This window comes from Ictalurus punctatus, chromosome 23, assembly GCF_001660625.3.
Source record: "Ictalurus punctatus breed USDA103 chromosome 23, Coco_2.0, whole genome shotgun sequence".
In the NCBI taxonomy this organism is placed as follows: Eukaryota; Metazoa; Chordata; class Actinopteri; order Siluriformes; family Ictaluridae; genus Ictalurus; species Ictalurus punctatus.
This window is the reverse complement of record NC_030438.2, coordinates 13,154,712-13,175,311: the sequence shown is the minus strand read 5'-3', so window position 1 is coordinate 13,175,311 and position 20,600 is coordinate 13,154,712. Positions and strand designations below refer to the sequence as shown.

Below are 20,600 nucleotides of genomic sequence, written 5' to 3'. Positions count from 1 at the left end.
TTTGTATCTGTATTCATTTAGGATGCATTATCTGTTCAATCTGAATAACGAATTCATATTCGGTTACACCCCTAATTTATACCAACAACAGAAAAGCAAACATAGCAACAGCGCGAAACTATGAGTTTGTATTGGATTGGTCCTGACTCCTCACAACCACCTATTCAGGGCTTCTCCAGCTGAATGTCATCTTCGTCATTGTTGATCACATCTTGGTACGGTCCTTGGACGAGAGAGCGCTGAATTTGATGATATGTTGAATTGCAGTCATCCAGATTTAGACCCTATAGATATGAATGAGTGTAAATTCCTCTTATTTATGTTCAAATCATCACCAGTTATTTCATGTCAGGCAAATAACAGGTGATCACTGATCAATCACGTCACAAACAGAATTATGCAGCTCACATGAAATACTATGTTTACAAAATGAAATGTTTAGAGCTTATGAGCATATAATTAAATAGTGTAGTGAGAGTTTATATGATGTCAACTGTAGAAAACTAAGCATTTTCTAACAGAAACTATTATAGTGCAATATATAAGTGAAAAAATGACATACCTCATAAATATTTTCTTCCTCTCTGCCCATTCTTTTCTCTATGTTATTTAATCCCTTTGACTGTGTGAATGAAAGAAAGATCAGAGTTAAAGACTTGTGAAGCTGACTTTAATAATTTAAAAAAAATCACTGAACTGATAACTGGTAACCAATAATTTGTCACAAAAAATTCAACTTTAACGGGATCCGAAGGAATTGCTTTTTTTTTGGCAACACAAATAAATAAGCAATAAATGATGTCCAGAAATAAGCAATATGTTATCAGGAAATAATGCAGCACACTACAAAAAAATGACATTTTAGCAAGTGAAACTATCGTGAAAATATTTAAAAATTGGTAATATTCCGTAATATGAGATTACCAATCAAATATATTTAAATTTATTGAATTATATTTTTAAATAGCTTGCTTTCAGATGCTTTTGCTCATTTCAAGCTTTAGAGTTTGTTATATTATATATATATATATAAATTTAGCTTTTAAAAAAAACAAAAATATCTGCCAATACAACATTAAAATATGCAGTTATATACTATATATGGTAAAAGTATAAAATCATACTATATACATATATCACACTGGAAATCTGGAATTTAAACAGAAGGTTTTATAATTTTTATATTTAAAATGATGAAAGTAAATGTTCAATATCATGAATATTTAATATTCTGCACTATTTCTAGGTCCCGATTTTAAAATGTAAACAAAATGTGTGATATTCACCATATCAACTGCTTTGTACAGATTTTCCTCATGCCTAATCTCTTCTACTGAAGCATGTGTTCAGACGAACGTTTGATGTAATTGATCTAAAATGGATCATAAGGTTTTGCACAAACTTGTGGAGTCCATGCCAGCTCGAGTGCTCACTGTCATTAAAGCAACAAGTGGACATAACGAATACTAAGGAACTCTGAAGTTCATGTACATATTTCAGAGATTCCTCTTTCCACTCAATATAATATAATTTCTAATATAATTAGTAATAAAAATGTTATTAAATTAGAAAAGAATGCAAAATAGAAGGAGTTTCACTAGTGCTCTAAAGCTCATATTAAGTTATATGTTAGCCTAGCTACATTTATTAGCACACACCCCAGCCAGTCTTTACATTAGTGTGCGCTTAAATGCAAGATCCTCATTATACCCATTTTTATAACATCACACTCACGAGTGTTTTAAACAGGATCACGTGATCTTAAAGCAAATTGTTTGTGGTGTCGGCTGAGAATTGAGAATTTTTCAGAGTTAGTTAAATAGTATAAAGTTTTGTTTAACCTACACTGTGTACAAAAAGACAATGTTCTTTATTAATACTTTGTAAGTCATGCCATTAATTAACAGCAGGAGTTAAAAAGATATTATACCACAGTGATATTAAATTCTATTAAATCAAAAGGTGTTTTTAAAAAATAATTTTTAAAATTCTAAAATAATTAAATATATAATTTTAAAGTTAATTAATTATAACAGCACGACTGTCACATTAATGATGGTTTTACATCAATGAACTCGTTCTAATACATCATTGTTTCTATGATAACAGCTCATACACTGGGACTTGTATAGTGGAGGCTCCGCATAACTAAGTCTAATAATATATGTTGTTATTATTAAACATTATTTAATGAAGAAAACTTGTACTCATTGCTAAGTTTTCTGTTCAGCGATATGTATTTAACATTTATGGAAGGACTCTCCAGTGTTAGAGTCGGGTTACGCTTTCTGGTTTCGTACTAACATGACAAACTGTGTTTTTACCTCAAGATAGAGAGAAAAGGGAGGCAGGTGAGGGAAGAACTGTTTCTAACATTAAATGGAACTATAAATGGTTAAAATCACAATGTGTCACTCATTAATACGTTAAAAATTGTAATCACTAACACTAAATTCATCATTATGCAGGTGTGGGAAAATATAGGTATTGCATCAATAACATACTCAGTTAAAAGTATGGTGGCAAAGACCTACTCATGTAAAATCAGAAAATATTTAAAAACATTTAAACATACTCAAGAGGTGATTAAAGTAAGCATTTCTGACTGATTTCTGAGCTGATCACAGGTCCATTATGCCTGATGACAAGCTAATTCACTAAGCCATGGGTTATAAGGAAAAAATTCTTCTAGCTCAGACAAACTTCGAATTTGACTTGTGTGTTAGCTAATGTTTACTCTAATAACCTTTTTGGGTATTAATTCTCAATTAATTAGGCACATTAGCAACAAAAACAAAACTTAATTAACTAGCAACTTTAAGAAGCTGGGTCATTTAATAAACTAATGTAAATGTACAAAACTCAACTAGCTAGCTAATTTAATAAGCTCAAATTTAACTCTGTGATTTAAGATGATTTAAAGCTAACAAACATTAACACACTCCTTCAGGTTTGATGGGAAATTTTAAAGACCATTATTGAATTTTTTTTTCTCATCCTATAAGAATCCATAACTCTAGCAAATGACAACACCTCATTAAGAAACTGGAACTTGAATGTGTCAGTAAATAGAAGTATTCAATATCAACAATATTTGCGTAAAGTACAAATCTTCCAAAATAGTGTACAGGTACAGTAATAAAGACCAATTGCTGAAGTATTTTCCACCCACGTCATTATGTATTTGTGAAATAGTAAAATTGCTTACTTGTGGACCTTACAGTAAAATTTTACCAATTTTTTTTACATGATAAATATATGAGTCCATGTGTAAAACCTTGCAGATGAGCATGGTGCCAGGAATCAGCACAAGCAGCAGCAGCAGAACACCTTCAGCAGTGATGATGCTGTTCTTACTCCTCTCATTGATGTTCAGGATCATGTGTACGGGCACTAATGAGGAACATAGATTAGGTTATATCTCTATATATTATGAATAGGGTTGTATGTGCTAAAGAGGATTAAATACAGAACTATTTATTATTTATTATTTTATAACATTGACTATAAAATGCTAAATAACATTGAGATTCTACCATTGACTGTCTATTTTGATTCAACTATAACTATGGCAACTCAAATAGTACAAGTATAGTACAATAAAATATTAATGTTGGAATGAGAAGACAAATATAAACACAAAACAGAACTTTAAACAATTTCCCACTCACCGTATACTTGTAAAAAGGTGCCAGGTGTAAAGACCGTGTTGTTTGATTCTGTTAGAACGCATTGATACAGACCTGTGTCATTCAGCACAATGTCTTTTAGTATCAGTATTTCACAGTGCTGCTTGTTTCTCTGCCCTTGGTCAAGTTTCACTCGTGCATTTGTCTCATTGATAGAAGTACGTTTAGTGGTGTTCCTGGAATTCATAACAAGCCGAATCCATTGACTTGGCACACGCACAATGCCAGTATAACAGCAACTCATACTTGCTGTCTGCGAGATGGCGAGACGTAAGCTGGGAACGTCAAATCCCAGTTGTATTTTGGGAGAAGTGGCAGCATTGGCAGCAGCTTAAGAAAAAGATGTATTAAAAAAAAAAAAAAAGTTTACTTCATTTTACTTTATGCAAACTGTTGGTGATATATATATATTTATTTATACACACACATTTTATATATTATATTATATATATAATATTTTTTTATATATATATATATATATATATATATATATATATATATATATATATATATATATATATATATATATATATATATACACACACACACACACATACATACATACACACACATACAGATTAAATTTAAATAATACACACAAACATACATACTTTTTCAGGAGACTGTATTTTAAAGATAATTTTGTAAAATCCAAATAAACTTCAGAGATTTTTTATTGGAAAGGGTTTAAACATTGTTTTTCATGCTTGTTCAATGATCCATAAACAATTATTGCACATGCACCTGTGGAACAGTCCTTAAGACACGAACAGTTTACAGGCGGGAGAAAATTAAGGTCACAGTTACAATAAGACACTAAAGAGGCCTAAGACAGTGCTACAGGGAGACAGGAAGGACAGCTGATCGTCCTTGCAGTGAAAAATGACATTATTCTATTTCTGTTCGTCAAATGTCTGTGAGTCTTCTTCAGTTGTTGAATCTTTTCATGTTCATACAAATATTGACATTATTTATACATGTTAAGAATTTGCTGGAAATAAAATCAGTTGAATGTGAGAGGATGTTTTTTCTTTTTTTGCTGAGTGTGTGTGTGTGTGTGTGTGTGTGTGTGTGTGTGTATGTATATATATATATATATATATATATATATATATATATATATATATATATATATATATATATATATATATATATATATATATATATATATATATATATACACACATACACACACACACACACACCGTGTGACATGGTTTTGTATATGTAATTCAATCAGCCATTCATGTACCAGCAGTACAACTAAAGATAAATTAACTCTACTGTTTCGGTGAACCTGTGCCCATGGTTGCCTCAGATTCCAGTTCTTGACTTGCAGAAGAGAAAACCAATGTGGTCTTCTGTTATTGTTGCCCATCTGCCTCGAGGTTCGACATGCCTTTCTGCTCACAATAATTGTACAGAGAGGTTATCAGAGTTACTGTAGTCTTTCTGTTAGCCCACACATGGCCATTCTCCTCTGCTATCTCTCATCAACATCTGCAGAAATGCCACTCACTGGATGGTTGAGTTTTTTTGCACCATAACTCTGTTATGGAGACTGCTGTGGGTGAAAATCCCAGGAGATCAGAAGTTTCTGAAATATTCAAACCAGCCTGTCTGGCACCAACAACCATGCCACAGTCAAAGTCACTGAGATCACATGTTGTCCTCATTCTGAAGTTTTATCTTAACATTAACTGAAGCTCTTGACTTGTATCTGTATGATTATATGCATTGAGCTGCTGCCACATGATTGGTTGCTTGGATAACTGCATGAATGAGCAGCCGTTCCTAATAAAAGTAGCCAGTAAGTGTATATAGCTACTGTGTATAGACTTCCCTTTCCTGGCATCAAGCTAATTAACCACAAAGACCTTTTTTTCCCCCCGTTATCTTTAATAAGGCTGCCAGTAATTCTGGTCCTGACTAATATAATATATACATACACACAGAGATAGGAAACCAAGTAAAACTGGCTTTAGCAGGAGATAAGCTCCAGTGAAGCCAAACAGTCACAGGTGTCTGTTGCAAATAAGATAAAGGCAAAATTAACGAACTAATACATTTATGGCTAATGTGAGGTTTTCTCCTTTTACATGATACAAATCTGAACATTAGCTCTGCTAATGTTTACAGTGTATATACATGTATAATAATACAATTTAGAAGAATAGAATTATTTTGTATGTCAGTGAAAATGACTATTGTCATAGCTATAGTTTGTATGTAATAATACAAGAACATTTAGGAGTTTTGGTGAAATAACTATTTGGCGAAAAATCTGCATGTTTAATATTGCTTTATTTGAAATAATATATATATTTTTTCTATCAGTTATGTTGTACCATGGAGTAGAGTATAGGGTTTAGAATGGGTATATTTTTAATTTGTCAGATTTAAACAAACAATCTTTACCAGATAATAGTCTGAATCTATTATTTAGAAATCATGTATCAAGTAAGCAATCTGACCTTCTGGCATTCTATAAAATACACAATGTACAGCCATAATAGAGGAACACTTCTAATCATAGACCGGTTTACTTACAAGAGGATTTTATCTATACCACATCCAATATCTTGTCTATAGTTTAATAACTTGTAAAAAGTAGTGTATTGAAGTGCAATTTTTAAAAGAATAATTAACATGGAAAATACATACTTCTAGCACTTCACATACTGAATGTAGTCTTTTAGAACAACTTAACAATTTAAGTGTATTTAAATTGCAATTGAGATATGTTTATTTTAAACACCTTAAAGTGCATGAATAGGTGACAGTTAAAGACGGCGTAACTTAAATGTGCACTACATTTAATTTCCCAGGTTAGAGATGAATATTAATGCTACAAATGATGTGCCTTTGAACGAACCACTCCAGTGACAAGTCATAGAACAATTTAGTGCCATTTTTGTCTGAAAATATGTGACCCTAATAAAAACGGGGGAGAAAAGCACAAATTGTGTAATATATGAGGTGCTTACCTGCCAAGAAACAAAACAAGAACACAAATCTTGCCTCCATCGTCTATGAAGTTGAGCAAGCAGGTGCAATAAAATGGCCTCCTAACATCTGTTGACACTTTGATACTGTCGCATTTCTTCTGTTCACTCCCACCCATTCTTATTTTCCCTGCCCACTCTTCCATCTTTCTTCTTCTCATAAATGATTTCTACTGCTCTCTCTCTTTCACACCCATTCTTTGCAAATACATCAGTCATTGAAAATTTTAGCAATTGTTGAAATCATTTATTTAAAAAAAAAGAAAAGAAAAAAAAGAGAGAACAGGAAAATTACAGTAGTAATAAAATGTACCTCAATGCTTTCAAAGTACTTTACATGATAAAAACCAAAGCACAAATACACAGAATAGTTCTTGCTTTAATCAGGGGTATCTGCGAGTGTGCACCAATACCCCTAAAATATACATAGTACTACACTGAGGAGGCAGAGCCAATGTCATGTCATGAAATAACATTTTACAACTCTGTAGGTAAAAGAATATTTGGTTCAGCATAGAAAAAGAAACAAAATATAAGGAGTCAGAAGATGAATTTAAAAACAGTGCACAATGTGAGAGACAGCAGTAAACTGCCACTAGACCCTTTAGATGTGGAACTGAAACTTGAGCAGATTTGCCTTACTGATGGTGAAAAAGAGGAAGAGTGCCACTAGGTTCTCTACACAGCCACTGAGCCAGAACAAAGAAATAGAAGACTAAATTCTTTGCATAATCCACCCTGCATTATAAATAGCATTGTACATTTAAAAAAAAAAAAAATACAAACGTGTGTCTTAGCTAAAGATCATAAAAGTACACTTTTGCGTGAGAGTGAAAGCAAGGTTAATTAAATCTCTCTTCTTCTGAGTACAATGTCATGTGTATGGCCACAAGCCACAACAAAGTCCATTTTTATCCCTCTACCCTTGTACAGTTGGGTGCTTTTTCTGAGGTCCTGGTGCAAATGTTATATAATAATGATAGGCACTATCTACGGTTATAATTTTCCTATGGTATTTGGTAGTTGCATAATTACATTAATAATTGAATTCGGAAGGAGCACTAGCAATAGCGACAAAAATACATACGCATTGTTGACGTTGAACATTGCCCGCAAACTCTGATGGGCATGTTCTCTTTGCTTTCCACATAAAGAAATCACATACTCCGTGTTTTGGTCAACACTTATAACCTGAAAGTCTACAAAGTCCATTTATGGTAAAATACAGGTCAAAAACATACAGCTGATGATAGCACTATTACAACTAATATGTAGCCATCTATTTTATTTATATTTATCAACAGCGTGGTTGAATTCTCAATTGAGATTGGTCAGAAGGTGTTGAATTAAACGCTATACAGTATACTGTATTGGGGAGCACGGTGGCTTTGTGGTTAGCATGTTTGCCTCACACCTCCGGGGTTGGGACTTCAATTCCCACCTTAGCCCTGTGTGTGCGCGGAGTTTGCATGTTTTCCCCGTGCTCCGGGGTTCTCCAGTTTCCTTCCCCAGTCCAAAGACATGTGTTGTACGGTGATTGGCATCTCTACATTGTCCATAGAGTGTGAATGTGTGCGATTGTGCCCTACAATGGGTGGGCACCCTGTCCAGGGTGTTCCCTGCACTGTGCCCAGAGTTCCCTGGGATAAGCTCTAGGCTCCCTGTGTAGGAAAAGCAGTATGGAAAATGGATGGATGGAGCACTGCTTTGACAATAGTTCTGGCTGTGACATAAATTATAGCTTTATATTAATGTCTTTGTTCAAATAAGTTATTGTTTCTATAATAACAGCTCATACACAGGGGCATACAATGGGATGCTGCACATAATCTAATCCTAATAATAAACAGATTAAAATATGGGTTGTTTACCACTGAGTTTGTACGTTCTAATTTCTAGGTAACAGGACAAATTTCAGACTATTTTTTTTGTCTAATTAACTTTAAGCTCGCTAGTGATTGAATGACCGTTTATAACCGCTATAACAATCAACAACAGGAATGAACCTCTCTCACAGATGTTCCATAACATTAAACTGTTTACAATTAAACATTCAAATTAAATTGCAATCGGAAATTTCTGTGGTATAAGCAGAATAACACACTCCACTTCAGAGCATTGCACAGCTTCAGAGTAGATTATTTTTGTATAACAACACAGTCTGAAGTGCATTATTACTTACATAGACCAGGCTAATATCATTATCACAGTTCATATGAAATTAGCTATTATATTTGTATTTATAAAACAGCGCTGCTGAATTCTAGAATCTGATTGGTCTGATGAGGACAATAAAAACATCAACTACTTTAGATTGTCCTTTATGAGTGTATGTAAGTTAAACCTAACAATAAATTGATAAAATAAAATCCCTAAAAATATGTTTATATTTAGCAAAGAAACATATATATATCAACCTATCATTGATAGGCTGATATAAATAAGGAGACATTAACTTTTATGGAAGGAGTCTCCAGTCTTAGCTTTGCATTCTCTTCCTTACATAATCCATTTATGAGATTTATCTATATATGTGTATGGAACATAAGAAAGGGATGTAAGTGCATTTTAATTTTGTCCTCCATGCTAATCCTGCATATACTTACATAAGTAAAAGCTAAATAATTCTTATCAGATCTCGCCATTAGATTTACTGTTATAAACGTGCTTCGTAGGTCCTCTTTGGTCTGAAACCAATTCATGTGACAGGTAGCGAGGCTACCCTTTATACATTATTTCAAGAAAAATCACTACTTTGCATCTGCTCTGACAATTATGCATAGACATTAAAACACACCTTCTAAAGAGCAGATCGTCAAGAATTTGAATTAATCAAGGTGACTCGCATGCGCATACACTCACTCACTCAAACATGCTAAAGACAGAATACAGCTACGGTGACCATGTGACGATAGCTAAGATGCTTGTGTAACTGCTGCACTATGATATAAACAACACCTGTGGCTTAGAATGAGGAATTCCATTTCCACACAAATATTTCCTGACTCCATGTCACACTTAAGCATATACATATAAGCATATGCATATCAGCAGATTTCAACCCAGTTTCACTTGGCATTATTCTACAAAATCAATCCCCTTCCTCACCACGTCTCTCCAACTTTTAACCCTCGTCTTTGCTTCACGTGCGCTCAAGAGCTGTTCTTTCAAAACACACATAGATGAGTATATTTTTTTCTATCCTGACCATCTGCATTTTCGGCCAGGAGTTCTGCATAAAATAAACACACACACACACACAAACACATGCAAGCGCACACACACAGACACTCACAACTAAACAGTCTCTTTTTTGTCTCTCCTTCCTGTCAGCAACTCTTTCAGCACATCATTGGGTTGGGGCTACAGACAATCTGCAAAGAAGAAAAGAGGATCGAAGCTTATGAATGTACAGTTTAGAAATTAGGAAATGCCAACCTCAATGAAGGATTTAATGATCTAACACAGTGCATTGTCTAATCATTCACCCGCCTTGGCCTTCCGCATGGCATTGGCTACGTTTACATGCAGCCTAATAATAAGTTCATAATCAGACTGATTGCTTAATCAGAAAAACGCATGTTCGTGTGCACATCTCAGTCGGAAAAGAGTAAACTGATTGAGGCCCATCCGAACGAAGTTTCTATCCAGTCGAATGTGGCGGGTAATCTTTTAAATTATCTGTTAAATAGAAGAATAACAGACATGTAAACCTTCTGTGTACTTTCACCGTCTAAACCAGCCTAGTCCTTCTGCACGTGTTTCAGTCACAAACCACCGCATGAAGGCAGACATGAACTCAAATCACGGTGTAGATTTTAGTCAGTTTAAAATAATTGTGAGGTTGACATTCTGAGGCTGATGCAGGACACAAATTGACTTCAATCAAGTTACACATTTAATATTTGCCAGAAATTCAAAGAGGATGAGGAACGCATGCAAAAATAAGGGTTAAAAAACGAAAAGCTACACCTCCACAACCAACCTGTCTAGTCTTTCTCGTTACTTTTAAAACATATTTGGATTAATGCGATTAAAAGTATAAGTCCATACAAATTCAAACATTTAAGCACTTATTTTTGAGATATTGCACTACCAAGAATTTCTGAATGATGGACTGAGACACAGACTGATGGACTGACGGCAAATATTTTACACAGAAGAAAAAGAAGGAAGTTATTGAAGAAAAACTATTTCATTTGAACTTGAGCCCATTTGCATAAAATACAAAATCTAATCAGTTTGTCTGCTGGTTACAATTATAATTCCATAGAAATACTACAAACATTCAATACTCGTTATTCAGATATCGTGCTAACACGAATATTGGACGGGCACACAGACACGTATAGACACCCTTCAGTGTGATGTGTAAAGACATTACATTGATGGATAATGTGTGCATTTTATGTTATTTTCAACAAGCAGAGCAGCTTTGTTCCTGAAGATTGAATAAGTCAGAAACGCTAAATAACTTTACTGTAGTCGCTGATTATCTCGCTGTCTGTTTAATAATCATGCTGGGATGAGGTTTTGCTGAGACAGGAAATAAGTTAAAACACAAGCAGCGAGATTCAAAAGTTGAATGCGCTGACTGGACTCACACTCCTCCTTGTTGTTGTTAGTAAACCCCACTGTTTGCACGTGCATAACTTTGGATTGGATTACAGAACATAATGCATATTAGGGCTACAACAACTAATCAATAAAATCGATAATTAAATCAATCGACAAGGAATTTCATTATAGATTAGTTGGGTCTGTGACATCACTGTGGATAACCCCATCAGTGACGTCACTCTTAATCTATGAATAAAACACGTGAAAAACAGTGGAGGTCACAGAGTGAGCTGCTGCAGGAAAAGTGCATGATCCAACATGAGAATGTTTTATATTAAACGCTTCAAACAAACTCATAAGTGTATTAACGTGGCTTGTCGTGTCAGATTCGTGTGATGTTTATTGCGTTCCAGATGCGTTTTCTTCAGCGCAGAAATGGCATTTTTACTTTATATCCTTATCTGTAAATGTTAGAAATCCACGCCAGTATTTCCATTTTACATAAAGACTCGTCCTGACAGCAAGCAAGTCTCCGTTAAACTTCACTGAATGAGCACGAGTCCACGCATACGCGTCAAACAGCACACGATAGAAAGGAAGCGCAATAACTCTGACTAGAATATTCATTTTGATCAAATATGTTGTTTAATGCTATATTTATCTATATTTAGAAACAAAAGTAATAGTGTTTATGAGAGCAGTAACCGTAATGGGGTTACAACGTGTAATTATATAGAAACGTAAGAAGTGTCCTACATTTACAGAATAAAGCAACGTTACTAACCCTAAATCCTTTGCAAAATATATAGCATAGCCAACAGATACATTTAATACCATTTTCATAGCCTTCAATTTGCACAATGTTTGAAGGACATCAGGCAGAATGTGAAATAACGTTTTTTTTTTTAAAAAAATACAGAAAATAAAAACTGGCCTTTTAATCCAGCTAATCAAAGAAATAATCGACAGATTAACTGATTATAAAAATAATCATTAGTTGCATCCCTAATGCATATAAATGAAAAATTTCAGAACTAATTCATTCATATTGTGAAAATCTTTACATGTAAACCACTGACTTGTAACTCACTGAAAAACACAAAGTACAGTGGTGCTTGAAAGTTTGTGAACCCTTTAGAATTTTCTATATTTCTGCATAATGAAAACCGCCATTTGGCTAATTCTGGCACATTAACAGTCATTTTCATTAATGTGCACTGGCCCTGTAAATAAATAAATAAATAAATAAATAAATAAATAAGACCTAAAACAATCAGATTTTCAGACAAGTCCTAACTAAAAAGTAGATAAAAGAGATCCTTGGCTCAGCTTCAACTCTGGGATGTTGGTGGTTTCCTCAATGAACTGCGTGATTTGGGTCCTGTCACAACATTTTTATTGGATTAAGGTCAGGACTTTGACTTGGCCATTCCAAAACATTAAATTATTCTTCTCTAACCATTCTTTGGTAGAATGACTTGTGTGCTTAGGGTCTTTGTATTGCTGCATGAACCACTTTCTCTTGAACCACTTTCTCAGATCACGGAAAGATGTCCTGACATGTCCTTTAGAATTCGCTGGTATAATTCAGAACTCATTGTTCCATCAGTGATGTCCAGGCCCAGAAGCAGTAAAACAGGCCCAAACCATACTACCATAACCATATTTCACAGATGGGATAAGGTATTAACCATATTAACCACAACCATATTTCACAGATGGGATAAGGTATGCTGGAATGCACTGTTTTCCTTTCTCCAAACATAACGTTTCTCATTTAAAACACAAATTCTATTTTGGTCTCATCTATCCACAAAACATTTTTCCAACAGCCTTCTCTCTTGTCCATGTGATTGTTAGCAAACTGCAGAGGGGCAGCAATGTTCTTTTTGTAGAGCAGTGACTTCCTCCTTGGAACCCTGCCAAGCACACCATTGTTGTTCAGTGTTCTCCTGATGGATCCTCATGAACATTAATATTAGCCAATGTGAGAGAGGCCTTTAGTTGCTTAGACGTTACACTGGGTTCCTTTGTGACCTTGCAAACTATTACATGTCTCGCTCTTGTAGTGATCTTTGTTGGTTGACCACTCCTGCAGAGGGTAACAATGATCTTAAATTTCCATTTGTACACAATCTATCTGACTGTGGATTTGTGGAGTCTAAACTCTTTAGAGATGGTTTTGTAACCTGATGAGTATCAACAACTCCTTTGTTCAAATCTCCTTTGTTCATGCCATGATACACTTACACAAACATGTGTTGTGAAGATCAGACTTTGCTAGATCCCTGTTCTGTAAATAAAACAAGGTATACTCTCACACCTGATTGTCATCCCATTGATTGTAAACATTGGACTCCAAATTCACTTTCAAATTAAACTGCTAATCCTAGAGGTTCACATACATTTGCCACTCACAGATATTTAATATTGGATAATTTTCCTGAATAAATAAATTACCAAGTATAATAATTTTGTCTCACCTGTTTAATTAGGTTCTCTTTATCTACATCTGATGATGTTTGAGGTCATATTTATGCAGGTATATAGGAAATTCTAAAGGGTTCACAAACTTTCAAGCACCATTGTAGCTGAGAATGTCAATATGGACACTGCAACTCAGGTGTAATATACAATTATAAATCATAGTAGTGGTAGAATTACCTGGTGAACAGCAGGTTGGAATATTCCTCAGTTGTAGTTGGGTCTTTGAATAGTGAACTTAGCAAGGGTTTCTTGTAGCCTGTGATACTCGTCCTCCACATTCTGCAAATACATTACATTACAGTTACACTTTTTACATACATACGTACACACACACATTTTTATATATATATATATATATATATATATATATATATATATATATATATATATATATATATATATATATATATATATATATATATACACATATACATATACACACACACACACACACACACAGTATCTCACAAAAGTGAGTACACTCCTCATATTTTTGTAAATATTTGGGGCTACATGAGTGCTGCCGGCACTGGGGAGCTACAGTTCATTGAGGGAAACATGAATGCCAACATGTATTTCAGAATGCCTTTCGGAGACTGGACCGCAGGGCAGTATTCCACCGTGATAACTACCCCAAACACACCTCCAAGACGACCACTGCCTTGCTAAAGAAGCTGAGGGTGAAGGTGATGGACTAAACCCTATTGAGCATCTGTGGGGCATCCTCAAACGGAAGGTAGAGAAGCACAAGGTCTCTAACATCCACCAGCTCCGTGATGTCATCATGGAGGAGTGGAAGAGGACTCCAGTGGCAACCTGTAAAGCTCTGGTGAACTCCATGCCCAAGAGGGTTAAGACAGTACTGGAAAATAATGCTGGCCACACAAAATATCGACACTTTGGGCCCAATTTGTACATTTTCACTTAGGGGTGTACTCACTTTTGTTGCCAGCGGTTTAGACATTAATGGCTGTGTGTTGAGTTATTTTGAGGGGACAGCAAATTTACACTGTTACACAAGCTGTACACACACTACTTTACATTGTAGCAAAGTGTCATTTCTTCAGTGTTGTCACATGAAAAGTTATCAAATATTTACAAAAGTGTGAGGGGTGTACTCACTTTTGTGAGTTACTGTGTGTATGTATGTGTGCATATATATATACATATATACATATATACATATATATATATATATATATATATATATATATATATATATATATATATATATATATATAAATAAAACACACACACACACACACACACACACACTCACACACACAAAATAGTATCTAAGCTTTTAGCACTCAGAAAATCACCCATAATGTGATAGTGATAATGTAATAAAAATTCAGTACATTATTGAAGTGGTCTTTCACAAATCACTTCTCGGAGGTAGAAACCGGAGTGTGTGTATATACGGGGTTTTACGTTAACCACTAGGCACTTGGGAAAACTTTACATAAACACTTTCTTCTTATTCTAGGAAAAAGGTGTGTCAGATATGTATATCGACTGGCTTATCTGCTGTTTTTATTGGGGAGAAAAAAGAAGACTCTTTCAAGGTGTATTTTTGAAAATAATTTCTGATGTTAAAATCCGGTGCTCCTACACAAAATGGGTAAAGGTTGGCAATTCTGCATTTGTATCCAATTATATTTCTTGCCAACTAATTATTTAAACTCTCTGGAAATTGATGGTAATAGTCATGGTATCATTAACTCTATTTACAGTATCAAGCTCAGCCATCCACAAAACCATTCTAACCTGTAGTCTCTTCACTTGTTCTTCCAGACTCTCCAGTTTTCTGCTGACCTCCTCCATCTGCTCATGTGAAAGCACTAGAGGAGCAATTATTGCTTTCTGCTCATCTCCTTTTGTCTCTTCATCCTGCCTATCCTCCTGCGACTCCATATTGTGCTCTTCCACTAGGGAAAGAAAACAGGACAATTCGCAATTATGTTGAAACTATGAAAAGGAAAAACATTCATTATGAACCAAGTTACCCACAGGGTTTAAGTGTAATACAAGGTTAATACCTTGTGATTGACTACCATCATTTTCCTGCTTCCCCGGCTCTGCTCTGCTCTCCACATCAGGCTGGGCATTCTTGGACAGACAAGTACTTCCGACTAATAGTGTCTTCAAGGACATAACTGCAGGGCCATTGATGTAAGTGTATTGATGTAAGAATACTGCTCATGCCAATATGGTACATTTAACATGACATTTGTTGAAAATAATACTGATGAATGGAATTTCAGCTACCCACACACACACACACATACATTTTATTTATATGTGTTATATATATATATATATATATATATATATATATATATATATATATATATATATATATATATATATATATATATATATACACACACACACACACACACATATATATACATACACACACACACACACACACACACACACAGTATCTCACAAAAGTGAGTACACCCCTCACATTTTTGTAAATATTTGATTATATCTTTTAATGCGACAACACTGAAGAAATGACACTTTGCTATTGTGTAACAGTGTAAATTTGCTGTCCCCTCAAAACAACTCAACACACAGCCATTAATGTCTAAACCGCTGGCAACAAAAGTGAGTACACCCCTAAGTGAAAATGTCCAAATTGGGTCCAAAGTGTCGATATTTTGTGTGGCCAGCATTATTTTCCAGCACTGCCTTAACCCTCTTGGGGTTGGAGTTCACCAGAGCTTCACAGGTTGCCACTGGAGTCCTCTTCCACTCCTCCATGATGACATCATGGAGCTGGTGGATGTTAGAGACCTTGTGCTCCTCCACCTTCTGTTTGAGGATGCCCCACAGATGCTCAATAGGGTTTAGTCCATCACCTTCACCCTCAGCTTCTTTAGCAAGGCAGTGGTCGTCTTGGTGGTGTGTTTGGGGTCGTTATCATGCTGGAATACTGCCCTGCGGTCCAGTCTCCAAAGGGAGGGGATCATACTCTGCTTCAGTATGTCACAGTACATGTTGGCATTCATGTTTCCCTCAATGAACTGTAGCTAACCAGTGCCGGCAGCACTCATGCAGCCCCAGACCATGACACTCACACCACCATGCTTGACTTTAGGCAAGACACACTCGTCTTTGTACTCCTCACCTGGTTGCAGCCAAACACGCTTGACACCATCTGAACCAAATAAGTTTATCTTGGTTCCAGTAATCCATGTCCTTAGTCTGCTTGTCTTCAGTAAACTGTTTGCGGGCTTTCTTGTGCATCATCTTTAGAAGAGGCTTCCTTCTGGGATGACAGCCATGCAGAAAAATTTGATTCAGTGTGCGGCTTATGGTCTGAGCACTGACAGGCTGACCCCCCACCCCTTCAGCCTCTGCAGCAATGCTGGCAGCACTCATACATCTGTTCATTGAGGGAACCATGAATGCCAACATGTATTGTGACATACTGGAGCAGAGCATGATCCGTATGCAGTATTCCAGCATGATAACTACCCCAAACACACCTCCAAGACGACCACTGCCTTGCTAAAGAAGCTGAGGGTGAGGTGATGGACTGGCCAAGCATGTCTCCAGACCTAAACCCTATTGAGCATCTGTGGGGCATAATCAAACAGAAGGTGGAGGAGCACAAGGTCTCTAACATCCACCAGCTCCATGATGTCGTCATGGAGGAGTGGAAGAGGACTCCAGTGGCAACCTGTGAAGCTCTGGTGAACTCCAACCCCAAGAGGGTTAAGGCAGTGCTGGAAAATAATGCTGGCCACACAAAATATCGACACTTTGGGCCCAATTTGGACATTTTCAATTAGGGGTGTACTCACTTTTGTTGCCAGCGGTTTAGACATTAATGGCTGTGTGTTGAGTTATTTTGAGGGGACAGAAAATTTACACTGTTACACAAGCTGTACACTCACTACTTTACATTGTAGCAAAGTGTCATTTCTTCAGTGTTGTCACATTAAAAGATATAATCAAATATTTACAAAAATGTGAGGGGTGCACTCACTTTTGTGAGATAATGTATAGTAAGATTAGTCATGCTAGGATGGAAAGACCACTGACCTTCATCCAAAGCCACAGTGGCGGACCGTTCTGGAGGGGCATTGCTGTAACCCAGTGGGTCAAATCCATTGGCAGCTAAGCAGTCAATCAGTGAGGGGTGAGTGTGTCTGAACTTTTCATTCGTGAGGCTGTCCTTGTATTGACCTTTTTAATTACAAGATGTATCACAATCACAAAAGTGCAATAAGTTAAATTAAACACAATATGTTTCACACCTGCATTTTTTTCCACCAGGGTCATTTGCCCTGAAACTTCAGTACATTTTGTGGCACGTGAAATGTTGGTTTTGAGTCAGGGAGCGGTCCTGAGGCTCAGCTTTGTGGTGCAAGTGCTTGCACTGAGACCATTGTGAAAAAGTGTCTCATGCCAGGCTGCATGGCTACAAATCTTCTTATATAATAATGGTTCGTTGCTTGCAGGTATTCCTATACCATGACATGCATACATAACATGCTGTTCTTTTCCACTTAAAAATGTTGTTACGAAAAGAAGAAGAAAAAAAAACCAGCAGACAAATGAACATTTTTTTGCAACAATTTTCAAGGTTTGAACAAATTTTGCAAACCTATGTGCACAATAGAGATGCAAAGAATTGCATAATCAATCCATAGTTCTGAAAAACTCTTCTACATGAAGAAGAACCTGCAATTCTGAGCCCCTCCCACAAATAAATAGGTCCTGGGTGTATCCGGGCTAAATGTGAAAACACCACTTAATGACAAATTAGCATGAAATCTTACCAGAGTTTTTCAGCATGTCTGGTCCATTGTCAATGGGACTGAGAGGGGGGTTCAGTCTATAGAAGAAAAATGAGTTAGTGTGTGTATGTGTTTGTGAAAACTAAATTAACCTGTAAGCCTTTTAGAACTATCTTTAGTTGTGGTTGATGTGTATGTGTAGTTCGCCTATGCCTAGAAACGCCTTCTTTTTTTTGCTGAGAGATGTAGAGATAAATAAAAAAAAATTCCTCAGATCCTCGGGTACACTTATTTATTATGCTTTAATTACTCTGGAATTATTTGCACCCCTGGTAAATATGGGTTAAATAAGTTATGAAAACTTTTCATTTTGGATAATTAGACTAATCTCACACAGACAATTAAAGAGAAATCTAACTTTTAACTGGAAAAAAAAGATTAACATAATATACCCTTATATTTTGTTCATAACCCTTTTTTTTTTTTTTAACCCATCTTTAGTAGTGGTGCCAATAATTATGTACCAGACCATATACAATACACAATAGGTAAATGCACTGTGTCAGATATGTGACACAAGAAAAGGTGCAAATTCATGTTCCTGCATGTTATTGCGAAATAAAACATAATTCAATATAAATAGTTTACTCTAAGCTTAAATACTATTATTTCCCAAGTCTTAAACAGACAATAGAATAAATTACAATAAAAGCCAATATATTAAAGCCATCATCATCAATGAACCTGTAGGTTATTATATTATTTTTGTATTCGGTTATACTGTTGACTCATAACCCTGTCTATAGATCATTTCTTTTTGTATTTGGTGGAATTTTATGTAAATATATAAAATTAAAATCACATTAACCCTAACTAAGCTATATTGATAGAAAATGCCATTATAACAAGTGAAAATAGCAGCTTTTGGTAAACATGCAGACAGACATTTAAAGAACATATAAAATACTCACGAGGCACTATATGACAGTGTGGAGCTGCTACTTGCCATGCTGCCATGCCTCATCCTTTCCAGCGTATGTCCGCCACTCTTTTTCAACTCCTCTACTGATGATTTTATCAAATCTGTCCATCTACAAGACAAAGTTGTGTGTCCATTTACTAACTATGGTACAGATTACTGTTCAATGTCTGTAAACCCTAGGGCTTTGCGTTTTACTCCTAACACACTCACGTTTTCCGTTCAGCAACAGACTGGGCCACAAGTTCATAGATCTGTGCTCCACTCTCCCATGCAAAGATAACATAGAAGGCCTTATTATCTGAAAAAGAAGAGAGAGAGAAAAAAGTATTAATGCAACAGTCTCACCTTCCTACCTGTGAGACATGCAGAGATGCATGCATACACACACACTTACCTGTGGCCACATCTCGGAGGAAAGCCGAATCCAGCTTTATGATGGGGCTGAGCATTTGTTTGCCCTCCTGGGGAGCACCAACACTCTTACTCTGGCATTTCAAGAGCATCTTATCATCTTGTTTCTGCAGAAGGACCAACAGGTCTCCCAGCAACACACCTTGTACATCTAGACGCACATATACACACGTCAGTGTTACAAGGCAAAATCCCATCAAGAATGGTAATTAATTATCTGCAAAATAGTACATTGATACATGTGGTGCAAATAATACACATACTCAAACAACAGCAGTTACCTAGAGCTTTCTCCTTAGTCACCCTCCACGTAAGTGGCCCCTCATAAACCATGCTTCTTGATGTCAGGTCAAAGCTCTGAAAGAGTGAGAGACTAATCTCTTAAAACCCAACATTTATACTGTTACATGATGCTGACTGCGTCCCGAGAGCCATGAGACAATCTCTTACCTTGTACTCTGTATAGAGCTCATTGCTGGGCTTCAGCCCTGAAGTGTCCAACCTGCGCTGATAGTCTTTTAAAGTCTTGTAAGGTAAGGCAAGAGAGCATTATAAATCATGCATTATGGTTAGGGGACATTCAGAAAAAAAAAAGAAGATTAAAAAAAAAAGAAAGAGTGAAAATAGGCAAAATTAATTAGGGGGTTAGGACAAATATTTGAGTTATGGCATAGAGCAGGGGTGTAACAAGTCAAATTATACTTAG

General features: G+C 35.8%; 2 protein-coding genes across 6 annotated transcripts in view; both read right to left on the bottom strand.

The window, feature by feature from the left end:
* On the bottom strand, positions 1-6,716 carry cd79a (CD79a molecule, immunoglobulin-associated alpha). Its single transcript, NM_001200236.1, has 5 exons — positions 6,677-6,716; positions 3,672-4,019; positions 3,278-3,393; positions 563-622; positions 1-284 (listed from the first exon to the last, which is right to left on the bottom strand). Exons 1-5 carry the CDS (start codon positions 6,714-6,716, stop codon positions 165-167), a joined length of 684 nt encoding a protein of 227 aa, NP_001187165.1. The 3' UTR covers positions 1-164.
* Positions 6,717-6,926: 210 nt separating this feature from the next.
* The window catches only part of arhgef1b (Rho guanine nucleotide exchange factor (GEF) 1b), a 52,146-nt gene continuing 38,472 nt past the window's right edge, over positions 6,927-20,600 (bottom strand). For all 5 annotated transcript variants that reach the window (XM_017453167.3, XM_017453168.3, XM_017453171.3 and 2 more), the window contains 11 exons: positions 20,345-20,419; positions 20,176-20,251; positions 19,878-20,045; positions 19,694-19,781; positions 19,473-19,592; positions 18,544-18,599; positions 17,804-17,947; positions 15,784-15,900; positions 15,512-15,672; positions 13,919-14,020; positions 6,927-10,068 (listed from right to left, as the gene is read on the bottom strand). In XM_017453167.3, coding sequence (XP_017308656.1) covers positions 13,946-14,020; positions 15,512-15,672; positions 15,784-15,900; positions 17,804-17,947; positions 18,544-18,599; positions 19,473-19,592; positions 19,694-19,781; positions 19,878-20,045; positions 20,176-20,251; positions 20,345-20,419 — 1,080 coding nt within the window. In that variant the 3' untranslated portion in view covers positions 6,927-10,068; positions 13,919-13,945. The remainder of the gene's footprint in view (positions 10,069-13,918; positions 14,021-15,511; positions 15,673-15,783; positions 15,901-17,803; positions 17,948-18,543; positions 18,600-19,472; positions 19,593-19,693; positions 19,782-19,877; positions 20,046-20,175; positions 20,252-20,344; positions 20,420-20,600) is intronic.